The sequence below is a fragment of the Acomys russatus genome, chromosome 2 (assembly GCF_903995435.1).
Source record: "Acomys russatus chromosome 2, mAcoRus1.1, whole genome shotgun sequence".
NCBI lineage: Eukaryota > Metazoa > Chordata > Mammalia > Rodentia > Muridae > Acomys > Acomys russatus.
In genome coordinates this window covers 66,944,018-66,967,180 of record NC_067138.1, presented here as the reverse complement: position 1 = coordinate 66,967,180, position 23,163 = coordinate 66,944,018, and the positions used below count along the sequence as shown (strand labels likewise).

The following is a 23,163-nucleotide window of genomic DNA, read 5'->3' as shown; positions in this document are numbered from 1 at the left end:
GCATTATTTGGTACCAGACATGGCTTTGTCGTCTTGGTTGCATAAAGAAATGTATGAAAATTTTGTCAAAAGAAAATTTGACAAAGTATAGGTTAGATTATTCCTCACTCTTCTCTGGCCCTGCCCTTTGCCCTTCTGTTACCTTCTCTGCTTTCTCTCCCTTTGTTCCCCTTCTCTTACTCTATTTTCCTTTCCTTGGTGGGGCTTGAACCCAGGACTTGGAGCATCTAAACCTTGCTCTACCACTGAGCTATACTCCAAGCCTCACTTGTTCTTCCTAAATGTGGACTGGATGCAGTCTGTCTTTCTTAGAACTTAATTGTATCTTTAGACACTTGCTATTTATACTTACGAAATATAATTGTCATGCAGGAAGTACCTGCTTTAGAAGTGGAAAGTTGGGACCTGGGGGTATAGCTCGGTTGAGTGCTTGCATAATGCACAAGGCCCTGACTAGGATTCCCTCCCACCCCAGCCTCAGCACACAGTAGAAAGTTGTTGAGCTATTTCATGAATATGCATTTTAGGATGCTTTGTTTGAGTTATCTTCTCATCAGAGAGAAATGTAAAGAGAAGTTTAGTTTATAGGTTTCAGTATTTTAATAAAGTAAGTAGCATTCTCAGAGAAATGAGAGTTGTTGTGAGAGTTGGAATAAAGTGACTAGAAACCCAGAGGTGATGATTTTTCTGAGCCATAACCTGATGCTGGGATTACTTACCTTTTCTTTTCTCTTTGGGTCTTCTAGAGGGGTGTTCGATGCTTCCCTCAAAATGGCTGGCTTCTATGGATTGTATACCTGGCTGACTCACACTGTATTTGGCATCAATATTGTCTTCATACCATCAGGTAATCAGTGCTTGCAGAACTTCCTGGATGCCTAGTTAAGGAACGTCAGACCTTACATCAGAGCTGCCTTCTTCGTCAGAGTTAGGGTACCCAGCCTAGTGGCTGGGGGTCTCGTCTAGATCAGCAGGTCTGCAGTGTGCTTGTATTTTGCTGTAGCCCCAGTATCTGCACCAGTACCCATCAGTCACATAGAAAGTCAATGTCCTAACACTTGTACAACATTGGGCACATGGTTTGCACTGAAAAATTAATTGAACAAATCGGCAGGGAGTGAGCAGTTTGTTGTCTAATAGCTTTGTCCCATGAGGGATACCATCCCAGGGGCACGGTGAATGTGTCTGAGTGAATTTAAGCACATGTGCTTGTTGTGATCCGTTCTGAGAGCAGCACCTTCATTCTCCAAGCACCGCACAAGCAAATGACATTCTTGGTTTTACCTTTGTTGGTTCAGAACCTCCTTTCACTTTTTTCTTTCCTTTTTGTCACTGTTTCTTAAACTATCCCTCCCTGCCTTCCACTCTTTGCTGTCACTCTTCAACTGTCATTCGTTCCCCCTCCTTCCTTATGTTCCCACATTCATTCCTGTTTTTTTCCACTTGTGGTCTAGTAACCCTCCCTCTGATGGTCTTGTACCCTGAGACCACGTGATGCTCTTGTATAGCATGTTGGGGCAGATAGGAAAGGTGGTGTAGGTGAAAGCCAGTGTTTAAAGGTCTCCCACATGGTTAATGGTTGGACCAGAACAAGAATCCACATCTGCGTGGCTTTTAGTCTGAAGGGAGCCAAAGAGGAGAGAGCCTGGGCTGCTTTAGAGCAGGGTGAACTTGGAATAAGGTCCTTCTACTTATAGGACTTTTGTTTCTTTGTATCCAGTTATGTTTAATTTTTTATTTGTAGCAGGGTAAAGAATAAGAACTCAGGGGCTGGAGAGATGGCTCAACGGTTAAGAGCACTGACTGCTCTTCCAGAGGTCATGAGTTCAACTCCCAGCAACCACATGGTGGCTCACAACCATCTATAATGTGATCTGATGCCCTCCTCTGGCCTGCAGATGTACATGTAGGCAGAGCACTGTATATGTAATAAATAAATAAATAAATAAATATTTAAAAAAAAAAAAAAAAAAAAAAAGAACTCAGCCTGAGATTTAGATTGACTTGAGGGTCAGCACGTTTTGGTGACTGGTCTAAGTTTATATTTATAGGGCTGGATTTAAGGCATAGGACAATAAGATTTAATGCTTAAGAATAACATAAACCAGGGGCTGGAGAGATGGTTCAGCATTTAAGAGTGTTGGCTGCTCTTCCAGAGGACCTGGGTTCAATTCCAGACTCCGACATAGCAGCTTACAACTCTCTTACTCCAGTTTCAGGGCATCCAGCACCCTCCCACAGACACAACAACAGTGCATGAAAAAATAAAAATAAATAATTTAAAAAGAAAACAAAAAGACAAAATTGTAAACTAGACACATTAGAAAAGTTTTAGTAACAACCTTTAAGGTAAGTCCTCTAGCCCGGGGTGGTGGCGCACACCTTTAATCCCAGCACTCGGGAGGCAGAGGCAAGTGGATCGCTGTGCATTCGAGGCCAGCCTGGTCTATAAAGTGAGTCCAGGATGGCCAAGGCTACACAGAGAAACCCTGTCTCGAAAAACCAAAAAAAAAAAAAAAGGATAAGTCCTCTAAAACTGAAGCTTTTGTCTGCTCACTTGTTGGGTGGACTTTACTTTTATTTTATGTGTATAGGTGTTTGATGCATACATGTATGTATTTATACCACATGTATGCAGTGCCTGCAGAGATCAAAAGAGCATGCCAGATCGCCTGGAACTGGAATTACAGGGGACTGTGATTGCCATGTGAATGCTGGCAATCAAACGTGGGATTTCTGGAAGAGCAGCCGGTACTGTTTGCCACTGAGCCATCTGTCTCTCCAGCTGCAGTGGGTGGGTGTTTTTAAGGAGGGAGAGGTAGTGCTTGGGCTCTGTTGCTTTGCTACTGTTAGCAATGACTTTGATTTGTCTTTCTTTTATTCTTTTATTAGCTTTGGCAGCAATCCTTGGAGCTGTGCCATTTCTGGGGACATACTGGGCAGCAGTACCTGCAGTTCTAGACCTGTGGCTGACACAAGGGTTAGGATGTAAGGCCATCTTGCTCCTGGTCTTTCATCTCTTGCCGACGTACTTCGTAGACACTGCAATCTACTCGGATATATCAGGGTACGTGTTCTTGCTGAGTCACAGTTGCTTGGTTTGGGACTGGACGGGGAAGGATTAGTGGCAGAATGTTTCAGTTGGGTAGTCTTTTGTGGTCCTTTTGACATTCAGATGTAGAATTATATTGCTGTGATAGGGTTATTGTTATTATGTAAGTATAAAACCCTAAGTGAAGACAAAAATATGTGTAATTCTGTTTTGAGTTTTGTAGCATTTGACCTTGGAAAGAAGTATTACCAGGCATGCCTAAAATATTTTAAGCACAGTAAGGAGTTGGTGGCTATTGTAGTGTTGCCCTGGCTTTGGAGAGAATGATTATGTAGTTGCATGTCTGCAGATGCCAGCGTCAGCTGAGTCTCAGCAGGCATTAACATTTGTGTTCTCTTCACATAGTATGTTTCATGGTGAACACAGCTTAAACTAGCCCAACTTTGACAGTACGATAAAGACCTATTTTTCTAGGTTTTGATACCTGTGTTGAGATTGCATCAGGACCTTACAGTGAGAATTTGGGAGTTTTTGTTCCTTTAAAAACCACAGCAATGTTGTAAGAATATGTTTTCATTTTAATCCCAGGTGTGGGGCTATGGGGTTTCTTGGCAGCAGGTGACTATGATTTCCCTCATGCTCTGGCAGGGGTGTGATCTTGCCATGTGCAGATAGTTTTTGCGAGCGTGTGATGTTTGGAATTCTGGGAACCAATTGGTGTGGCTGGTTGGTGGTTGATGCTGTTGTTCCCTGTTTGCTAAGTAGTCGTGTGGAAAGAAATGAGAAGGAGAAATTAGATATCTTGACAGTGAAGGTCAAACTTTCCCTAAGGAACCTGACACTCTAATCCGTAGGGAGTAGTGAAATGATGACGTTGGCCCCTTGCTCTTCTATCCTTTTTCTCTCCACTCTAGCATTAAACAAATAGGTCCTCAATTTTTTATCTTCATTATTAAGATGATTACTGTTTTGAGAAAGGATCTCACTCACTGTGTAGTAGCTCCGATCAACCTCCTCCCAGTTCCTAGTCGTCCTGCCTTGGCTTCCTAAGTGCAGTAATTGCAGGTGGGGCTCACATCTGGCCTCACACAGTCACTAAGTCAAAGCTACATATGGTGCATGCCTATGGGGTGGGGCATGAGGAGGAGCATTTAAAAACATAGCAGGCATGGTGGTGCACTCCTTTAGTCCCAGCTCCTAGGAGAAGAAGCTGATGGATGATCTTTGTGAGTTCCAGGCCAGCATGGGCCACATAATGACACTTTGCTTCAAAAACAACAAGTAAAACAAAGCTTCAAGGCTTAGTGGACAGGGTCTCAGCTTCTAGAAACAGCCATCTTTAGCAATTTTAACTTTCAAAAGCTAAGTTGTGTGGTAATTTATTTCCTCCCAAATTAGTTAAAGGTAGAAGCCCCAGTGAGCCAGAGTGAAGTGAAAGAGGCGACTCTACTCCACCCTATAGGGGAGTTTATACGCTACAGTCTGGGAGGGAAAGTAAAAGTGCCACAAGTGTCACCTGTGCTCTGGGACCCCAGTGTCCAGGAATCAGAGTCAAGAATATTGCCAGTTGGAGGCCCATGCCACCTACATAGCAAGATCCTGTCTCAATATCAAAAATAGAGCCTGGAGCTAGAGAAATGTCTTTGTGGTTCAATGTGTACATCGTTCTTTCAAAGGACCCGGGTTTGGTTCCCAGCACCTACATCCGGACAGCTTACAGCTGTCTGTAACTGCAGTTCCAGTGAATCCAAGATTCTTTTCTGGCATCCATTCATACAAACACATACGCACATACACAGAAATAAAAGTAAATCTTATAAAATAAACAAAATGCCCAACAAAACCAAAGCCAGGTGTAGTGGTGCACTCTGTAATCCTAGCACTTGAGAGGAATAGGCAGGAGAGTAACCAAAAGTTCACAGCCAGCTAGTTTATATAGCAAACTGCAGGGCAGTTAGTGCAACAGAGTGAGACCCTGCCTCAAAACAACCAACCCCCTGCCGGGTGTGGTGGCACAAGCCTTTAATCCCAGCATTCTGGAGGCAGAAGCAGGTGGCAGAAGCAGGCTGTGAGTTTGATGCCAGCCTGGTCTACAAAGCAAAGCAAGTCCAGGACAGCCAAGGCTACACACAGAGAAACCCTGTCTTAAAAAACAAACATAGAAAGAAAGAAAGAAACAAACCAACCTCAGAACCAGTACTGTGGTCAACTGATATTTTAAAAATTGAGGTTTAAACAGTATATGATTTACACTTAAAGTGTTCCATGTATTTAATCTTTGCTGTGCATTTTTCATATTAAGGATTATAGTTATAATTTAAGATTTGTATGTAATTTTTTCTCATAATAAATGCTTTATTTGATCAGTGTTAAATTTGGTATAAGTTATGTTTTTAATTAAACTTATTTAAAAGTCCTCCTTCCCCCGCTTTAAGCCTTAAGAATTTCTGATACCAATATTCTTTAAACATATTATTTAGGGAAAGTCTAGTTGACATGTGGGCACTGCTCTAAATCTCTTTGGAAGAAAGAAGAGATCTAAATCTTGAACATCATGCTTTTGTTTCCTGACGGCTGGCTCACAACCTCGTGTCTGTAAACTATAATGTATAATCAAACATCCTTTCTGCATATTTAATTATTTACCCTCATTAAACTGTTCCACTCAGGGTTGGGGATTTAGCTCAGTGGTAGAGTGCTTGCTAAAGCCCTGGATTCCGTCCTGAGCTCTGGAGAAAAAAAATGTTCCACTCATCCTGTGTTATTTAAAAGCTAGAAGCAAACATCCCTCTTACGTCAGTGGTCAGGGCTTTACTGTGCTCCTGTATCTGTCCCACCCCATGCCGATCCGCAGCGATGTCGTGAGAAGCTGCCCGGCAGTTACAACTCTTGTGAAATAAAAGACTCGGGCTTTGTTGACAAATGCCTTCCATATGTAGCCTGTTAGTACAACTGCGGCAGCCGTAGTTGAGAAGGCTGCCAAAGGTCTACACTCTGAATAATAGGAATCTTGCTGTTACTATTGTGTGCAACTGTAATTATTGTTTTATTAAAGAAGCCATAGTTAACTAAATGTCTGCCAGATTGCACTCCCTGTTATCCTTAAAGGAAGTAAACCTAGCAGGTATCTTAGGTAACCAGTCTTCAGCCAGCAGTAATCTTCAGGAAGCTGTGTGGAATGGGTACAAACTGGCTGATAACAGTGATGGCTTTATTCTTTCAGTTGCTAGTCCTATAAAAAGAGGCAGATGTCATTCATTGGCACACACACAAGAAAATCCCTGTTTCTCAGTATTATTACATTGTTTTTGATTCTGCATTGATTTAATCTAAAGAAAGCTAGTAGTGGAATAAGGCCTGAAATGTTAGAGAGCCAACACTCTGTTTGGCAGTTGAGTGTGAACTGGTGTGCTTTTGTTGCAGAGGAGGCCATCCCTACCTGACCGGCTTAGCAGTGGCTGGTGGAGCGTACTACCTAGGCCTGGAAGGAGCAATCATTGGGCCCATTCTTCTCTGCATACTTGTGGTTGCTTCCAATATCTACAGTGCCATGCTAGTGAGTCCTACGAATTCAGTGCCCACACCAAATCAGACGCCTTGGCCTGCTCAGACGCAGCGGTGAGTTCAGCAGCATGCTGGTAACCACGTGCAGATACGGACTGCCCTGTCTCTCAGTGTTTTCAGTGAGTAGCTGCATCTGGGACTTGTCAGGTGAAATGTCTCAAGCACTCATCTGTGCAGATTATTTCCATTAGTCCTCAAGGTTTCCAATCCATTCTCTCTATCCGATATTCTGCCTATTGATGTCATGACTGCAGTCACTTCAGAATAGCTTTGAACGTGGTCTGAAATGTATTGTATATTCTTGAGACAGACCTTGTTTGGTCATTGTTTTTACCTATAAAACTCATCATACCATTGTTTACTGTTTGTTTTTCACTCATGTTGGCTCTGTTTCTTAAGAATTAAACTTTATTTTACAACCAAGCTATCTTACACAAGATGGAAAAAAGGTTGAAGGGAAACAAGAGTAAACCTTCCGGTATCCGTTTCACGAGATGGATCCCTAGGTGTCTCTGGCCTGCCTGCTGGTCTGGCCTGTTCACTGATCCCCCCCTCCCCTCCCAATCCACGTGCACTTGAGGTCTGAACCTCTCTTCCTGTCTGTCTCTCAAGTGTAAGGGCTGGTCTCCTCCCATGGAGAGTCAATTAGAAACACAATAATCCAGGTGGAGTTGTGTGTTGTGCGCCCCCCCCCCCCCCCAGCTTCCTAAATTCCAGGCCCAGGATGGCTCCATCCAGTCTATCTCAAGGTTAATCTCAGGGAGTATCCTCGGTGTATCCAAGGGCAAAGCCTGCCTAGACTGCTTTCATCTGGGACAAAGCTTACAATCCTTCCCACACACTCATTCTTTTTCATTGCTGTCTGGCATACCAGTGTATGAATATACCAGTCTCTGTTCAGTGTTGTATCCGAGGCATCAGCTACTTGCCCTTCTATGGCTATTAAAAGACAAGACCCTGTTAGTTACCTGGTATGCCGTCCTGGAGGTTGTGCATTGTCTTTCACTTGCTTGTATAACTAGAAGTGGAATGTCTACTGTGTTATCAGGTTTATGTTAGAAACTTGCAAGTAAGCCAAGTGTGTTGGCTCCTGCCTGTATCCCTAACATTTGGGAGGTAGAGGCAGGAGAATCAGAATCAAACAATAAAAACCTTACAATGTGGATTTTCTGTGTAAAAGCCTGTGGATGTATGTACAGCCTACAACAGTTTCAGATAAAAATTTTCTGTGCTATGTTGCCTAGCTTGTCATTTATTGCACCTTTTTAATGATGGCTAAGAAAAGTCAGTTTTCTCAAAAAGAATAGAGCAGAAGGACATAGGTGACTAACAAAGGCCTCACTAAGTGGGGCTTTTCTTCATGAGGTCACAGTGTGGAGCCCAGGCCAGCTTTCTTTTTTTTTTTTTTAAATTTTATTTTATTTTTATTTATTGTATATGAGTGCTTTATCTGCAGAAGAGGGTATCAGATTACATTATAGATGGTTGTGAGCCACCATGTGGTTGCTGGGAATTGAACTCATGACCTCTGGAAGAGCAGGTGGCGCTCTTAACTGCTGAGCCATCTCTCCAGCCCCCAGGCCAGCTTTCTTAGCACAGTATGTACTACCTATCAGTTTGCTTTCCCTCTTTTGTTTTGTTTTTGTTTTTTTGGTTTTTTTCCTTTTTTTTTTTTTTCCGAGACAGGGTCTCTCTGTGTAGCCTTGGCCATCCTGGACTCACTTTGTAGACCAGGCTGGCCTCGAACTCACAGCGATCCTCCTGCCTCTGCCTCCCGAGTGCTGGGATTAAAGGCGTGCGCCACCACGCCCGGCTTGCTTTCACTCTTAATAGCAGGTGCTAGGGTACCTGCAAGACGAAAGGATAGTTTCTTCAGAGTACTGGAGAGAGAACCACAGATTGTGTTAATGCTTGCTGTTATCTTTTGGGGGGTGTCTTCAAATAATTTGTAATACATAAAACGAGATTCACTTTAAGATGAAACAAAAGAAACCAATGTATAGAGACAAGAGACCTCTTTCTCTTCTGAAAGTTGGAAGTTGCATCATCATCAGGTCAGGGGTGATGGGAAAGATGATGTGAGGACCGTTAGATATCCACTATTATTCTCCTCAGTCACTCATCCATGTGGGCAGTTTTTTTTTTTACCAAGCTTATTGTGAAAAACAAAGGCTTTGACTTTTCCCAGCACCAACGACATCAGCTAAAAAAGGTCTTTGCTTTTTGGTGACACTGAAGCCAGAGGTGGGCTACTGCATATATGACTTTACTATAGTCCGACAAGTCTACTGCCTTGTGCAGCCTTGCTACCTGTGAGTTTTTGGTCTCTCTTGTGGGTTGATCAGTTAGTTCCTCACAGAAAGATTTTCAGGTCTCCTGGTGGAGGTTTTGCAAGCCCGTTTGCGACCAGGAGCAGGGAAAGGGCAAGGGGTTGAAGTTACAGAGGTCTGCTTGTGCTAGGACACAGGCCCACTCACATCGCTGCCTGCTGTTCCTAGTCCAAAAACTGTCTGCAGAAAAAAGAAACTCATTTCTGCTGTGGCGTGGGGAAGACGGGACAGCTTGCTGCTTGGTTTGCGGAAGTTGGTGGGGATGTTGGAGGGCGGGTGGTGCTTTCTTAGCAGAAGAGCAGCAGTTCATTGCTTAGCTCCATCCTCCACTTGTCGTGCTACCTAGAGCCTTTTGGGGATATTGCTGGGTAAATTAGGTTGTTTTAGGCTCCTACTCCTGGCTTGGGTTCCTGCTTTTCAGTGGAGGCCGAGTCCCAGTGGTTACTTGTTAGGTTTGCCTCACCCCCACCCCAGCTGTTAATGGGTACTTGTAGTGGCATTTTGAGCCTAAAGGAATGTGTTGATACACCACTTTTTTGAAATACTGTTTTAAGTAGTAACATACATGACACTTCTAAAAGTTTTTGAGACTTAGTATGTGCTGAATCCCATGATATATGTGTTTTTTGTTTGTTTGTCTTGTTTTTTGAGACAGAGTCTCTATATAGCCTTGGCTAGCCTGGAACCCATTGAGGTTCACCTGTCTCTACCTCCTGAGTTCTGGCGTTAAAGGCATGTACTGGGCCTGGCTTCGCAGGTGTTCTTTTACCGTTCTGAACCTATTAATGTTTTCCATGATGCTAAGACGAAGACTGTTAGAGATGTTAAGTTGCCCTATGGTCACATCGTTCCAAGCTTGCAAGCTGACCTGTTTCCACTAACTCTGTCTTTGTCTTTGTCTTTGTTTTCCCTAAATGCTGTCTCCCAGAACAAACCACCCACTGAGTTTTCTCTATATGTCCTAACTCAGTAATTGTCCCCTCTCTCTCACCATCTTTATCCAGCTTACCTTGAACCTGTCCTTGCCCTTTACCCTTAGTGCCACGAGTGTCTGATCTGGGCATTGCTCTTGGCCTGCCCTGTCACCTCCCTGCTGTTGTCTAGTCACTGGTTGGTTCCCTTTTGTGCTCTTTCCCGGGGAAGCTCCTCCAGGGTTTTTCAGCCAGGGGCCAGCATTGGGTAGTAAGTCGCCAGGCTAACCACAGTCAACCACAGCGTTCATCTCATTTTATATATCTTTGCCCCTCAGGCTGACTTCTCATTTATAAATTAGAAGAATGGATAGTTATGATTCATTCAAACATATAGAGCTTTTAAAGATGTCAAAGGAGCCGGGTGTGGTGGTGCACGCCTTTAATCCTTGCACTCCAGAGGCCGAGGCAGGTGGATCTCTGTGAGTTCGAGGCCAGCCTGGTCTACAAAGTGAGTCCAGGCCAGCCAAGGCTACGCATGTCTTGAAGGGGGGAAAAAAAAAAGAAAGAAAGAAAAAGAAAAAAAAGTTGTCAAAGGAGAAATTAATCTATAGGATGTAGAGAAATTCTAACAGATTATTAGTTGTAAAAATATTTCCAGGGTGCTGCCTGAATTCCTATTTGATGGGTAAACCTATTAGCCAACTTTGCCTGTCTTCAAATGCAAAACCACAAACTTGGACAACACTCTGAGAAATAGTTTCATAAAAAGATTACTTGCAGAGCTGGGCGTGGTGGCACACGCCTTTAATCTCAGCACTCGGGAGGCAGAGGCAAGCGGATTGCTGTGAGTTAGAGGCCAACCTGGTCTGCAAAGCGAGTCCAGGACAGCCAAGATAACATAGAGAAACCCTGTCTTGAAAAAAACAAAAACAAAGCAAAAAGATATATTTGCAGCAATGGTTCTGGCAGAGGTGGAGAGGGATTCTTTTGTCCCCCACCCTAATGCACACATGCACTCACATTTGGCCATACCTAGATGCATAGTTAGAACTAACCGTAGTGGATAGAGAAAGGGATCTGCCGAATACAGTGCTCAGAAATGGGGTTAGTGTCACTGTTGAGGAATGCTAGATACACAGATGGTCATAACTCTTCATTGCTTTTTTTTTTTTTTTCTCAAAAGATGATAACTGAAGGTGTTTTTGGTTTTATTTAGTTTGGGTTTTTTGTTTGTTTGTTTTGTGTTTGTTTTTCAAGACAGAGTTTCTCTGTGTAAGCCTTGACTATCCTGCACTTGCTTTGTAGACCAGGCTGGCCTTGAACTCAGAGATCAGCCTGCCCCTGCCTCCTCAAGTGCTGGGATCACAAGGCATGCACCACCATGCCCAGCTGATAACTGAAGTATTTAAGGAAATCTGTGTTTCTGTGTTCAGATCAGTCAGCATGTGTTTTTGTGTTCATGGGGAATTTAGTCATGTAACATGAAAACTTGGTCTCCATAGTCAGAAACTGTGCTTGTGTCTAATATCTGTGCCTTTGAAAGTAGAGCCTTACTAGTCCTGTGCTGAGGGTTAAGAGGCTGTGGTCACTGTCTCTGAGAGAGCATCTGTGAGTGCAGCATCTCTTCTGAAATGTTTGCTTGTGTTCCTCCTGACCTTGAAGGACTTTGTACATTGTGCTGTAAAGCTAGGCTCAGTTTACTCTTGCTTTAGCTAATCCTGTGTGCTTGTGTGGACTGAAAATGCTTAAGACAAACGGAACGGAGGAGGAGGTGGCAGGATTGTGGAATTGCTGTGCAGTTAGATTTGCTTTCAAAGCTGTTAAAGAAAAGCCTGTGGTGTTCATGGCTTGTTCACAGCTCCCTGGACTTCAGTACACTTGGCCCCCATGTTGATTTTTAGCTCTATTTCTAGTGAAAATATTGAGCACTGTATGATAACTGGTGGCTGATTGCGCTATAAAAATGCAATTAGCTTTATTCAAGTTGGAGGAAAATGATGTAAGAAGGAACAGTGATGTAACATGCTATATTTATATGGTCATAGTTAAATGTAAATTGAAAACCGCTCTTGATGGCCTAGAGAGATGGTTTAGTAGTTAAGACTACTTGTTCTTTTTTGTTTTGGTTTTTTGAGACAGGGTCTCTCTGTGTAGCCTTGGCCGTCTTAGACTTGCTTTGTAGACCAGGCTGGCCTCGAACTCACAGCGATCCTCCTGCCTCTGCCTCAGCCTCTCCAGTGCTGGGATTAAAGGTGTGCGCCACCACGCCAGGCACAACTACTTGTTCTTGAAGAGGACACTGCTTTAAGTTCATATGGCCACCTACAGTCAGCTGTCAACTAGCTCCAGGGAATTGGAAGCTCTCTTGTGGGCATTAGACACATGGGCACATACATAGATGCCGGCAAAGCTCTCAAACAGTGTTTTGAATTTTGAAAAACTAGTGCTTTAAGATCAAATGTCTTTTTGTTCCTACCTGATGATTCTGTCAAGGAGAAGTGGAATGGTTTCTCTCTAAGTAGGTGCTAATAAACTTCAGTTAAGTTTGTTTAAATAATAGTAGCAAAAAACAAAAACACCGAACTCTGTAGTCCATCATCAGCTGAACTCAAAACAACCAAAAGAAGATAGAGGATTATTTACTTTTTACTTGTTTAAAAGAAGTCCAGAGGGGCATTTTATTCAGGTCTAGTGTGTTGAGCAAAGGCCCGAGCCCAGCCTCTCCCTAGAATGCTGTGCCAGCCTTGACTTGTGGCTTTCTAAGGTGCATACTAGAGCTCGTGTTCATCAGTAAACTCTGACCTGGCCCCTTGGTGGTCTGTAAGCACCTCAGCTTTGCCAGGTGACAGCTTTGCCTGTCAGCTATATCAAAGGCTATTTAGCCACCAGGGTCCTGAGGTAGATACCTTGTGTGTGCAGCAGTCCTTGTATCCAGTCCAGATACCAGCTGGCAATTGGCAATGTTCATTTAGCTTGTTTGATGTCGAACAGCAACAGTACAAGTAAGGTGATGAAAATGCCTCCTCATGTCAGCCTGGAACCCCACCCTGCAGGGCTTGGGGTCTGTGCTGCACCAGGGTCTCTACTTCCTAACAGGAGTCTGTAGCACATATATTTTTAAAGTCTCTTTTATTTGGGCTTCTTATGCCTCTTTCTCCCTTCTCTGTTCCAATTCCCCAACACCAGGTAGGAGAGAAAGAAGGTTAGAGGGGAGAGGGGGCACAGTTCTCTTTAGCCACTTCCTGCTGGGTAGAGCCATTGGGTTCCTTGGAGCAAGTCCAGTCTTCATTTCAGGGTATCCCCGACTTCTTCTGGTGAAAGTGCATCAACAGCAACCAGGGGCAGCATGGGGGAGCACCAACATTCTTTCATCATATCTATTTTCCAGCTAGTTAGAAGTTCCAAGAGCCAGGAAACTGCCCCAAAATTGCACAACACTTCTCCGTAGCATCTCATTAGCCAAAATCCAGTCACGTAGCCTATGTGCTTTAAGTGAGTCTGGGATAAAAGATAATGGACTCAGCCCCAAACTGGCTTCTGTGTGCGTGCGTGTGTGCATGCATGCAGTATTGTGAAATTCTTTAGTATTGTAAAAATTCTAAAAAGAGTGACTATACTCTCTCTGTCCTCTTAAAAGTTATGAAGTAGCCGGGCATGGTGGCACACACCTTTAATCCCAGCACTCGGGAGGCAGAGGCAGAGGCAGAGGCAGGTGGATTGACCTGAGTTCGAGGCCAGCTTGGTCTACAAAGGGAGTCTAGGACAGCCAAGGCTACACAGAGAAACCCTGTCTCAAAAAAACAAAACAAAACAAAAACAATAACAACAAAAAACAAACAAAAAAAGTTATGAAATAATATAATGTATGGAAACTGGTTCTGGGCTTGTTCCTCTCTCCTTCCTTCTCACTTTCTCCTTGTGCTTTTACTACCCCCACTTCTTTCCAAAGCAAAACCAACCGTTCTGTCTTCCTTTTTATTTTTTATTTTTTTATTTTTAGGACTTTTCGTGACATCTCTGAAGATCTGAAATCTTCAATAAATTGACCTGGCTTCACTACAGTGACTTCTGGGGAGTTCCACCTTGACAGTGAGTCCTCCCAGCTGCGGCCTCTGTCCGGTTAGCTGTGTCTGGCAGACAGGGGCGCCCAGAAAAGAAGCAGAAGCCTCCCCTGGCCTTACACACAGAACACCGAGTGAGAGAGAACTTGCTCTAGGCTGCCTTGCATTTTAAAACACACCTTGAGAGTTGAGAACTGTTAGCTCACGGCTCATGCTAAGATGGCTTGACATGTTGCGGTTCATGCACTGGTACCAAGGCTTGAAATTGCCCTCTTGGATTATCTACTGCAGTGTGTATTTATAAGTTTGGCGGAATCTAAGATACTTGCTATTAAAAGTATATTCAGTATAATTTTTCTCCTGCTGTAGGAGTTCTTAGCCCATTTTCAGTGACAAGGCTTTTCCTTTGGAGTATGGTATAGTAAGCAGGAAAAGTGAGTCTAATACTCTTGAAAAGACCGCTGTCCTCTTCAAGGAGCTGAAGGGAGGGTGTGTGCTGTGATGGAGAAGCAGTAGGAGTGGAGCTCTTCTTCCTCTTCCTTCCCTTCGTGCCCTCCTTTCAGTGTCGCCAAACTTCTACAGCTTTCCTGACCACGCTGAATGAAGACCCTTATTGAGCTGTGATGAATAGGAAGGATGTGATGGAACCCGCGCTGTCAGCTTTCATAACTGCTCGTAGGAGGAGACTCTCAGGCGCAGTGGTTGTCTGGTTTGTTGTGTGTCCCCGTCAGCTACTTAGTAGCAGAATTTTCTCTTTCCTGCTTTAGCACAGTGCCTTGCACATGTGGGTCTAGATGAACGCTTGCTGAGTTGGACTGTAACTTTGTACACGTCTCGGATACGACATAACCACAGAGTGCTTTGTGTTTTACACAGCTCTTGCTCACGTTACTTTACACACACTTCACATCAGTTCTTGCAGCTTTGTACTCTGATCGCTGTCACACTGCGGGAGCTAAGCTTCAGGACAGTGGCCCCTGCAAAGCCACTGAGTGTTGTGACTTGTCTCCCACCTTCTGACTTTAATCTGTAAACCCTGTCGTAAGACACTGCTTACGGCTTTGGCAGTTTTGCAGTCCTGTAACCCAGGTGTTGTCATCCATTTGTGACAAGTGAAGGAAAGCTTGGCTTGGTTCAAGGGACAGCTTGACCTAGAGCCGAGCTCCTAGTCTTGTGCTCTTTCCAGCTCTTCAGTCTCCAGCTTGCCTGTGCTTCTGAGGGAATGTACAACAGAAGGGATTTGTTTCAAAGATGTGTGTTTTCTTTTTTAAAGTATTTAAGACTAAAATTAATTTTTCCTAAAACATCTCACTAAATGTATAAATTTATTCATGTTACAATTAGTAAAATCCACGTGCAGGAGTGTCTTTTGACTTGCTGTGTATAATATAGCAGTGCAGGTCTCCTGGTTGTATCATGAATCCTTCACCATTATGACTAGTTATTCCATCATCACCTGGTAGATTTGACCACTAAATCACTGACTGTTTTTTAATCAGTTGCTCATTTGCTCATGAACAGATTTCTTGAGTGTTAGTAAACTCTAGGCACCATGCCAGGGGCTGCACAGGGGTGAGATAACTGTTAGGGTGGCTTCTCTCACCGTCAATGTATCACACTAAAGCTAAAATTCTGGCATTAAAATAGTTGAGACGAGAAACCAAGTTTGTGTTTGTTTACTATGTCATGATAAGTTTATAGCTATAATTACCACATGCTCATCAAGGCAAATATACACAGTGACTTTGTGTGCATATACAAATTATGTTGCTCCAATAGCAAAATTGCAAAAACCTAAGTTGGAGCTACGTCACAGCTGTTGGCTCATAGGACAGCTCTCAGTCTGAATGTAACGTTCTTCAAGGGGGACTCTGAGCTCTTAAGAGAGTCCTTAGAGCTGCCTACAGCAGCGGCAGTGCTGTAAGCCTGTCATGAAGTTTTAGGAGCAGAGGTCCCACACAGTCCTGATGAGGAAATTCAAACCACTCCATTGCCATAGTAAATCCAGGACGGCTACCAGTGGGGTAGGTTGGAACCAGAAAAGCGCCCTGGCGTGTGTCAGGCACAAGGAGGTTTTACAAAATTTTCCTAGGACAGATAGAGAACAGATAGCATGACGAGGTCAGAGTCTTCAGCTTAAGTCCCTAACCTACCCTGAAGAATTGGCCTGGAAAGAAGTTCCCCTAAGAACAGAGAGGGTATCTGTGCCTGGCTTGTTTTGTTTGGTGTGCGTGTGTGCCTGCATACATGTGTAAACAGGACTTCAAAGCTCAGGAGAATGCAGCCGTAAAGCAGAAGTGACTTCAGTAAAAGAGGACAGGAATGTTTCCTACATAGGAGCTCAAGGATTATCATGTAGATACATAAGGATTAGCTTAAGGTTCCCATTCGCTGTCATTTTAAGCTGACTGGTACAGAGGGAACTGAAAAGCTGTGCACACCCATTTACTCCTGTTTCTGCTGGGAGAGAATGAGGTGTAGGCCTGGAAGGACGAGCCCCGTATTATGTACATCCTGCCTGAAGCCCATACTGTATTTTTTAGAAGTGATCTACGGGCCTCTTTGGCTGCCAGATACTCTAAAACTGTGAGTCTCCTAACCTCTCTTCCCCAAGAACTGGCTCTGAGACGAGTCTGGGTTAGCTGTTGACTGTGGGAAGTGCCCAGATGTGTCATGTGGAGACCCTGTGTCCAAACTTTGTGGCTTTAGGGATGGCGGCTGCTTGTCCCAGTCAGTGTACACAGGCAGCTAAAGCACTGGCCGGGCAGGGCCTTCTGGCTAACCGTGGCCTTGATAAGAACTCACCATGCTCTCTGAGGACTTCTGCGTCCCTCCATTTCCACTTTGTTAGGTGACTATTTGAGAAGTGTGGCTAGAAATGCTGGGTACTCCAGGCCAACGGGGCTAGACTAGAATGCGTTCATTTAGGCGATAATCAGAGGTTTTAACTTAGCTTATGGGAAAATACCCTCAGGGATTCTCATACTCCAGTCCTGACCTCCCAGTATCTCCTGAGGGTCTCCCCCAGCCTTTCCAAGAGTATCACAGCGGACTTTGAGTGCCCTTTTCACAGTGAAAATTTCTTCTGGCAACATACTCCCAAATTCTTGTTCCTTCAAAGAACCTACTATTTATTTTCTATTTATTTATTTTTATCAGTTTCTTATCATTGCTTTTTTTGCCATCAAATGTGTTCATTTTATTAACTCCCTAGATCTAGGGACAATCCCTACGTGAAGCCACTAAGCAACCTTCTTGGTAGCTGGGAAATAAATACGCAGACCTAGGCAAAGAATCTTCTTACCAGTCCCACAAAAGCTTGCTACTTGAATGGGCTGTTGTAATGAGATGATGTTATTGTTTTATAGATGGAAACAAATTTATAGGTAAAGTAGCTTATGTAACAGCCAGTTAGCAACAGAATCCAGAGTGGAGGACAGATCCTCTCCCTCTGGCCTGCTTTCTGCTTCTCTTCTCTTCTCTTCTCTTCTCTTCTCTTCTCTTCTCTTCTCTTCTCTTCTCTTCTCTTCTCTCTCTTCTTATAGCGCAGCCACTTTTGTCAAAAAAAAAAAAAAAAAAAAAAAAAAAAAAAAAAAAAAGAAAGAAAGAAAGAAAGACAGAAAAAAGTTCCATATAGCAGTTGTTTGTAGAGTTAATAGAGTTGTAAGAGAAACACTGCTGTGGGAGGGGAGATTCCATGGTCAATTAAAATTGAGGAATGCTAAGTAATTTCCTTTCCCTGGGATGTCTGAGTTTTTATTATGCCCTGACACATTGTGGACTTAGCAGGGACCTATTGTTGCACTTTATGTTGTGCCCCCGTCCTTTCCCCCTTTTCGCCAGCTTTTAATTAAGTTTACAGGTCTTTTAGAAGACAATGCCGAGTGAAAATACTGGCAGTGAATTTGTTACCACAGTACCATGGATTGGTGACAAGTCCCAGCGGTCTAGTGAGACACCAGAATAAAGGTTCATTTGCTGTCCAGAGCCACACTTACAGGAAAGAAGTACTTCCCCATGTGGCACACAAAATCAGTGTTCATGTTTGGTTTTGCAAGTTATCCAAGAATCAGTTAATGAGAATTCGTTGATGATGTTGATACGGCATCTTAGCAATGCTTTTGTGAGGCGTTTTATAACTTTCCGACACTTTTGGGGACAGTGAGCTAGACAGTATTACAGCCATTGTACGGGCATGGCACTAGAAGCCCTGAAGAATTTGTTGTTGATTCCTTCTCTTCCTCCTCCTCCTCCCCTCCTCTCTCCAAAGTTTACATCACAAAAGGATGGAGCCAGAATTTGATTACAGCCTCTAACTCCAAGCCCAAAGTCCTTCATACTGGTCTTCTAGCTTTATGTATACAGTGAAAGGTGTGGAAAGAAATCTACCATTGTTTTTGCTCATTGAGAAATCCCAACCCAGAAGTGTACCTCTTAGTGCAGCTGTCCTTGAGAAAACTTGGTCCTTGCAGTGCCACTTGTTCAAGTACTTGGATTGTACTTCAAATACTGTTTGGTTGTGAAACTAAGTTTGAACGTATCGTTGTAATTGTTTAACTCTGAAAATGCATCGCCTCTGCATCCTCAGGTGAAGGAGAGAGGTGGTTGAAAATAGTGTTCAGATGCAACAATAAAATAGCACTTATTACACAAACGCAGCTTCTTAGTTTTATTTGCTTTCACGACTTTACTGATGTAACAACATCTTTGTAAAATGTAAAAGTATATTTTGAAATAAAGTTACAAATGTTGGATGAAACAGATGATAAACTCAGTCTCTTGTTTCTTGAGAAATCTGAACTTTATCCAGACTTTCCCTGCATATCCTACCTTTGGTACCAGTGTGGCTCCTGGCCCCAGTATTTTTATGAAATTGCTCATCTTACATGAGGGAAACTGTCTGGGGAGTGGATGTTTGCTCTCTCAAGAGGCCAGAAGGTCCATAGCTGAGGCAGAAGTCCTTAGTGCCTTGGAGGAAGGCAACCTTGTGCAAGTATGAGGGTGGTTTGAAGGTAAAAGTTGGACAAAGGGCCTGGAGAGGTGGCCCTGCAGTTAAGGGCACACACTGCTCTTCTAGAGGACCCGAGTTAAATTTGGAACACCCACAATGGACAGCTGGTAACCACCTGTAACTCAGGCTCCACATGCATATGCCCACATACAGGCACAATTTAAGAGAAAAAGAACAGAAGGACGAGTTGAATCCAGGCGCTCTTCTTTTTCAGAAAAGCATATGCTTTGCTGTCTCCATTACCAGAGATACCCGAGTGGTTTGGCGGATGAAGCTGGCCCCTGCAGCTTTGCTTTCAGCACTGCAAGTTGAGCCCATCAGTCTAACTTGATGGCTGGAGAAAGCCCGTCTCAGATTCCTTTTTGACCCATAGATGCTCAGATAGATGCTCATTAGCAGCTATGATCCTTGAGTCTGAAATCTTTCCTAAAATACAGGCTTCTGGATGCCTGCCTTGGCTCTGTTCCTGGAGCCAGAGGAAAAGGAGCTTTGGTCTCCCTCTCTTCACAGGGATTCTGTGTGAGCTCAGGGTTTGCCAAAGAATGGATGCTTAGCCTTAGGTGACTTTGGTCAGAAATAGGCACGTGTGTGTGTGTGTGTGTGTGTGTGTGTGTGTGTGTGTGTGTGTGTGAGAGACAGGGTTTCTCAGTGTACAGTCCTGGCTATCCTGGACTCCCTCTGTAGGCGAGGCTCCCCTCCAACTCATAGAGATCTACTTGTCTCTGCCTCCCAAGTGTTGGGATTAAAGGCGCATGCCACCACCTGGCAGGCACATCTTTTTATTCAAGGAGCAGTTAACATGCTGCTAGTTCTTGCCTAATACTAAAAATAAGAAGTTTTTCTTTTAAAAAAGATACAGTATTTAGCAGTGAACAAAACTTGTTTTTTTTTTTTATTCTCTTGAAGATGAATTCTAAAGACACTACAAGATACACTGCCTTCTTGCTGAGCATCAAGATACTTAAGTGATGTATTATCAAATGTTTCAACTCCGTGTAAAAGATAAATAATCAAAAAAGAGGAGTGGAGGGGAAAATGGGACAGACTTTCCTGGGAAGCCATGGAAAGATGATCACAAGTGTAATCGGCTCAGGGCCGAGGTTCCCTACCATTTTTTCTTTTTTTCTTTCGAGACAGGGCCTCTCTATGTAGCCTTGCCTGTCCTGGACTCAACTTTGTAGACTAGGCTGGCATCGCACTCACAGCGATCCACCTGCCTCTGCCTCCCGACTGTTGGGATGAAAGGCGTGCGCCACCACCTCCAGGCCTTCTCCACCACTTTTCAACCCCATCAAAACATGTAGGAATATTTATGAGAATTCAGAATTGATTTTTGAGGCAAATGTTTTTTTTTTTTTTTTTTTTTTTGTGGGACGTTTTGTTAAGGGCAGTTGTCTTGTGGTTAGAGGCCGTATGAATATGGGGAGGCCCTCCAGGTGTTTTCGGGTAAAGTATACTTTGGAACACACCCTTGAAGAAAGAGGCACTAAGATTAAGATGCCCAAGGGGACGGGCCTGCAGAGAGTGGAGCTGGGGCAATGGCAGCGGTGGGTGGGGCCTCCCAGGGATTGGGGCGCAGCTAGTGGGGGGCGTGCTGCCCCAGAGGCAGAGCAAAGGAGCCGGGACTGCTGCTCTCCAGACTATGGGGGCGCGTGGGCGGGGCCTGGGGTGGGGGGGTAGGGCTGGGGGGGCGTGGACAGAGCTAGGTGGAGTGGCCTCGGGGGCGGGGCTATCCGTCCCGGGATCGCACGGAGGCGGGGCCGAGACGGTGGCAGAAAGCTAGGGGTGGGGCCTCGTTGCAGCGAGGCAGCGGGCGACCGGCGGGTTAGTTGGCGGGCCCTCGGTAGTGCGGGGAGCGGGCTGTTAAGATCGGCGCAGGGCTATGGCCGCTTCTCCGGTCTATGGCGGCGGCAGTGCGGGAGCTGTCCACTCCTCTAACGCGTCTGGCTTCGCCTTCGACTCCGGACTAGAGATCAGAACGCGCTCGGTGGAGCAGACGCTGCTGCCCCTGGTTTCTCAGGTACCGCGGCCCCGGTTCCCCGTGTGCTTAGCCCGCGATGGCGGCGACCGCTCTTCCCAGGTCCGGCATGGCGGGGCGGGAGGCGGCGCTGTCCCGCATTCCTCGAGCGCGGCGGCGGCGCGGCTGGACTCGCGTGGGGGCCCAGAGCTGGGCGGCCACTCCTGGGCACGCAGTGAGGTGCTGGAGCCCAGCAGGTGCGTTGTCCGGCCTAAGCGGCCGGACCCGCCAGGCGCTGCTGCTCCAACCGAGTGAGGCCCTACTGCGGGACCGTAGGACCCCATTGGGGTTCCCTGGCTCCCAGAATCGAACTGGCTGCCGCTGCGTAGTCTGCCGTCGCCGCTGTCCGCAACTCAGGCCAGAACCCGGCGCAGGGCGCAGACTAGGGCATTCCAGTGTGCCTCCCACTCCGGCTTGTACTCCAAGGCCTTTGTCCCATTCCCTTGGTCGTGTATGGGCTCGCCCAACTCCCACCCACTCCGGCCACCTGTCCTGTCCCTCCCTGTCACTTGCCTACCCAACCTCTGTCTGGACTTTGCAGAGTGACGGGAAGGAGTGCTTGCACACTTTTTGCTAGGTCTCAGTTGGGGTAAGTGCATTATTGTATTTGTGGGTTATAAAAGAAGTCTAGAATCAGCCAAGTGATGTGCTTAACTTAAAAAAAAAAAAAAAAAGGTTTTGTTTCTCTGAGCTGAGGTATACATAACCCGAGGGCTAGAATTCCTCACCTACAGCTGTGGTACTGTGCCAAACACCAAGAGAAGAATTTTGTCTTTGGCTCTATGTTGGCGATGTGTGTGACTCATACAAAGCTTGTAACAGCTTGGTGACTCATACCAGGATTACCAAGATTTTAGAGGTAGAAAGGATCTTAAATTATCTGACTCTAAATTTAAAAATGATTACTTATAACAACCTCAACACCTGGCCACCAATGTCTTACATAAACACCTTTAGTGTAGGGGAGGTTGCCACTATTCCGTAGACCTTTAAATACTGCCTGTTCCAGCCCGGCCCCGAGAATATTTGAAAATTTGTAGTTTTATATGTCCCCTAGATTCTTCTAATGGTTATTAAATAAATATTTCCATTTTCCTCCCCGCATTCTGTAACTAGTGGAGGAATGGTGACTACACCTGGCACTCCCTGCGGCTTTTCCTCTTCCTGAGTAATGGGTGTATGGATCAATGGAAAAAGTGCTGCCATTCCTTTCTAGTGTCCAAACTTCCTTCCACCCTGGAGAAAGCCCCCCTCCCTCCGACCGCATCACCAGAACAGCCATAGCCCATACGTGGTGAGAAACGCTTGAGGCACTTTGACCAGGGCGAGAGATGAGAGTGATGGGCTTGAAACTGATAGTGCTTTATCCATCTATTTAATACTAGATGCAGGCTGGGCTCTAAGCACTTTGCTGGTGTCCACTCACTTAATTCCCGCCCACCTGTGAAGGGGAGATACGTGCCTGTTCTCATGAGGCAGATGAAGAAATCGATAGATCAATTAACCTGTTGTTAGGAATTTCAACTCTTTTGGTTTTTCGAGACAGGGTTTCTCTGTGTAACAGTCCTGGCTGTCCTGGATGGGTTTTGTAGACCACTGCAATCCACCTCCCTCTTCCTCCCTAGTGCTGGGATCAAAGACGTGTGTCACCATGCCTTTTTGGTTGTTTTGTTCTGTTTTTCAAGATAGGGTTTCTCCTGGATGGATTTGCTTTGTAGGCAGGCTGGCCTTAAAGAGATCCACTTGCTGGAGATTCCTATGAGCTCGAGGCCAGCCTGGTCTACAATGCCAGTCCAGGACAGCCAAAGCTACACAGAGAAACTCTGTCTCGAAAAACCAAAAAAAAAAAAAAAAAAAAAACCAAAAAAAAAAAAAAAAAAAAAAAAAGAGAGATCCACCTGCCTCTGCCTCCTTGAGTGCTGGGATTGAAGGTGTCACCACCGTTTAGGGGTTTCAACCCTTAAATGCCAAATGAGGCTTTGAATCCAGGCAGCTTGGCCCCAGTCGCTTTTAGCTATGCCTGTGTCCCTTCTAGAGATTGGAGGAGGTGATGAGGTCATTGCAGAGTAGTTACAATGAAAAAGTTCCACAGTAGAAAAGCTAGCCAGAGAGCTGCAATCTGGAGAAACAGTAACTTTGTATATAGTATCATTGCTAAAAATGTACCAGTACTACCGAGCTTTATGTTTTATTCTATAGTAAGAGTGTGGAGAG

General features: G+C 44.8%; 2 protein-coding genes across 5 annotated transcripts in view; both read left to right on the top strand.

Annotated features, from left to right (window-relative positions):
• Tmem245 (transmembrane protein 245) overlaps positions 1 to 14,398 on the top strand; it is a 75,265-nt gene extending 60,867 nt beyond the window's left edge. For all 4 annotated transcript variants that reach the window (XM_051162233.1, XM_051162220.1, XM_051162224.1 and 1 more), the window contains 4 exons: positions 747 to 847; positions 2,893 to 3,067; positions 6,476 to 6,670; positions 13,861 to 14,398. In XM_051162233.1, the coding sequence (XP_051018190.1) occupies positions 747 to 847; positions 2,893 to 3,067; positions 6,476 to 6,670; positions 13,861 to 13,906 (517 nt within the window). In that variant the 3' untranslated portion in view covers positions 13,907 to 14,398. The remainder of the gene's footprint in view (positions 1 to 746; positions 848 to 2,892; positions 3,068 to 6,475; positions 6,671 to 13,860) is intronic.
• Positions 14,399 to 20,756: 6,358 nt separating this feature from the next.
• Positions 20,757 to 23,163, top strand: part of Ctnnal1 (catenin alpha like 1) — a 56,210-nt gene continuing 53,803 nt past the window's right edge. The window contains exon 1 of the mRNA XM_051162198.1: positions 20,757 to 20,952. Coding sequence (XP_051018155.1) covers positions 20,815 to 20,952 — 138 coding nt within the window. The 5' untranslated portion in view covers positions 20,757 to 20,814. The remainder of the gene's footprint in view (positions 20,953 to 23,163) is intronic.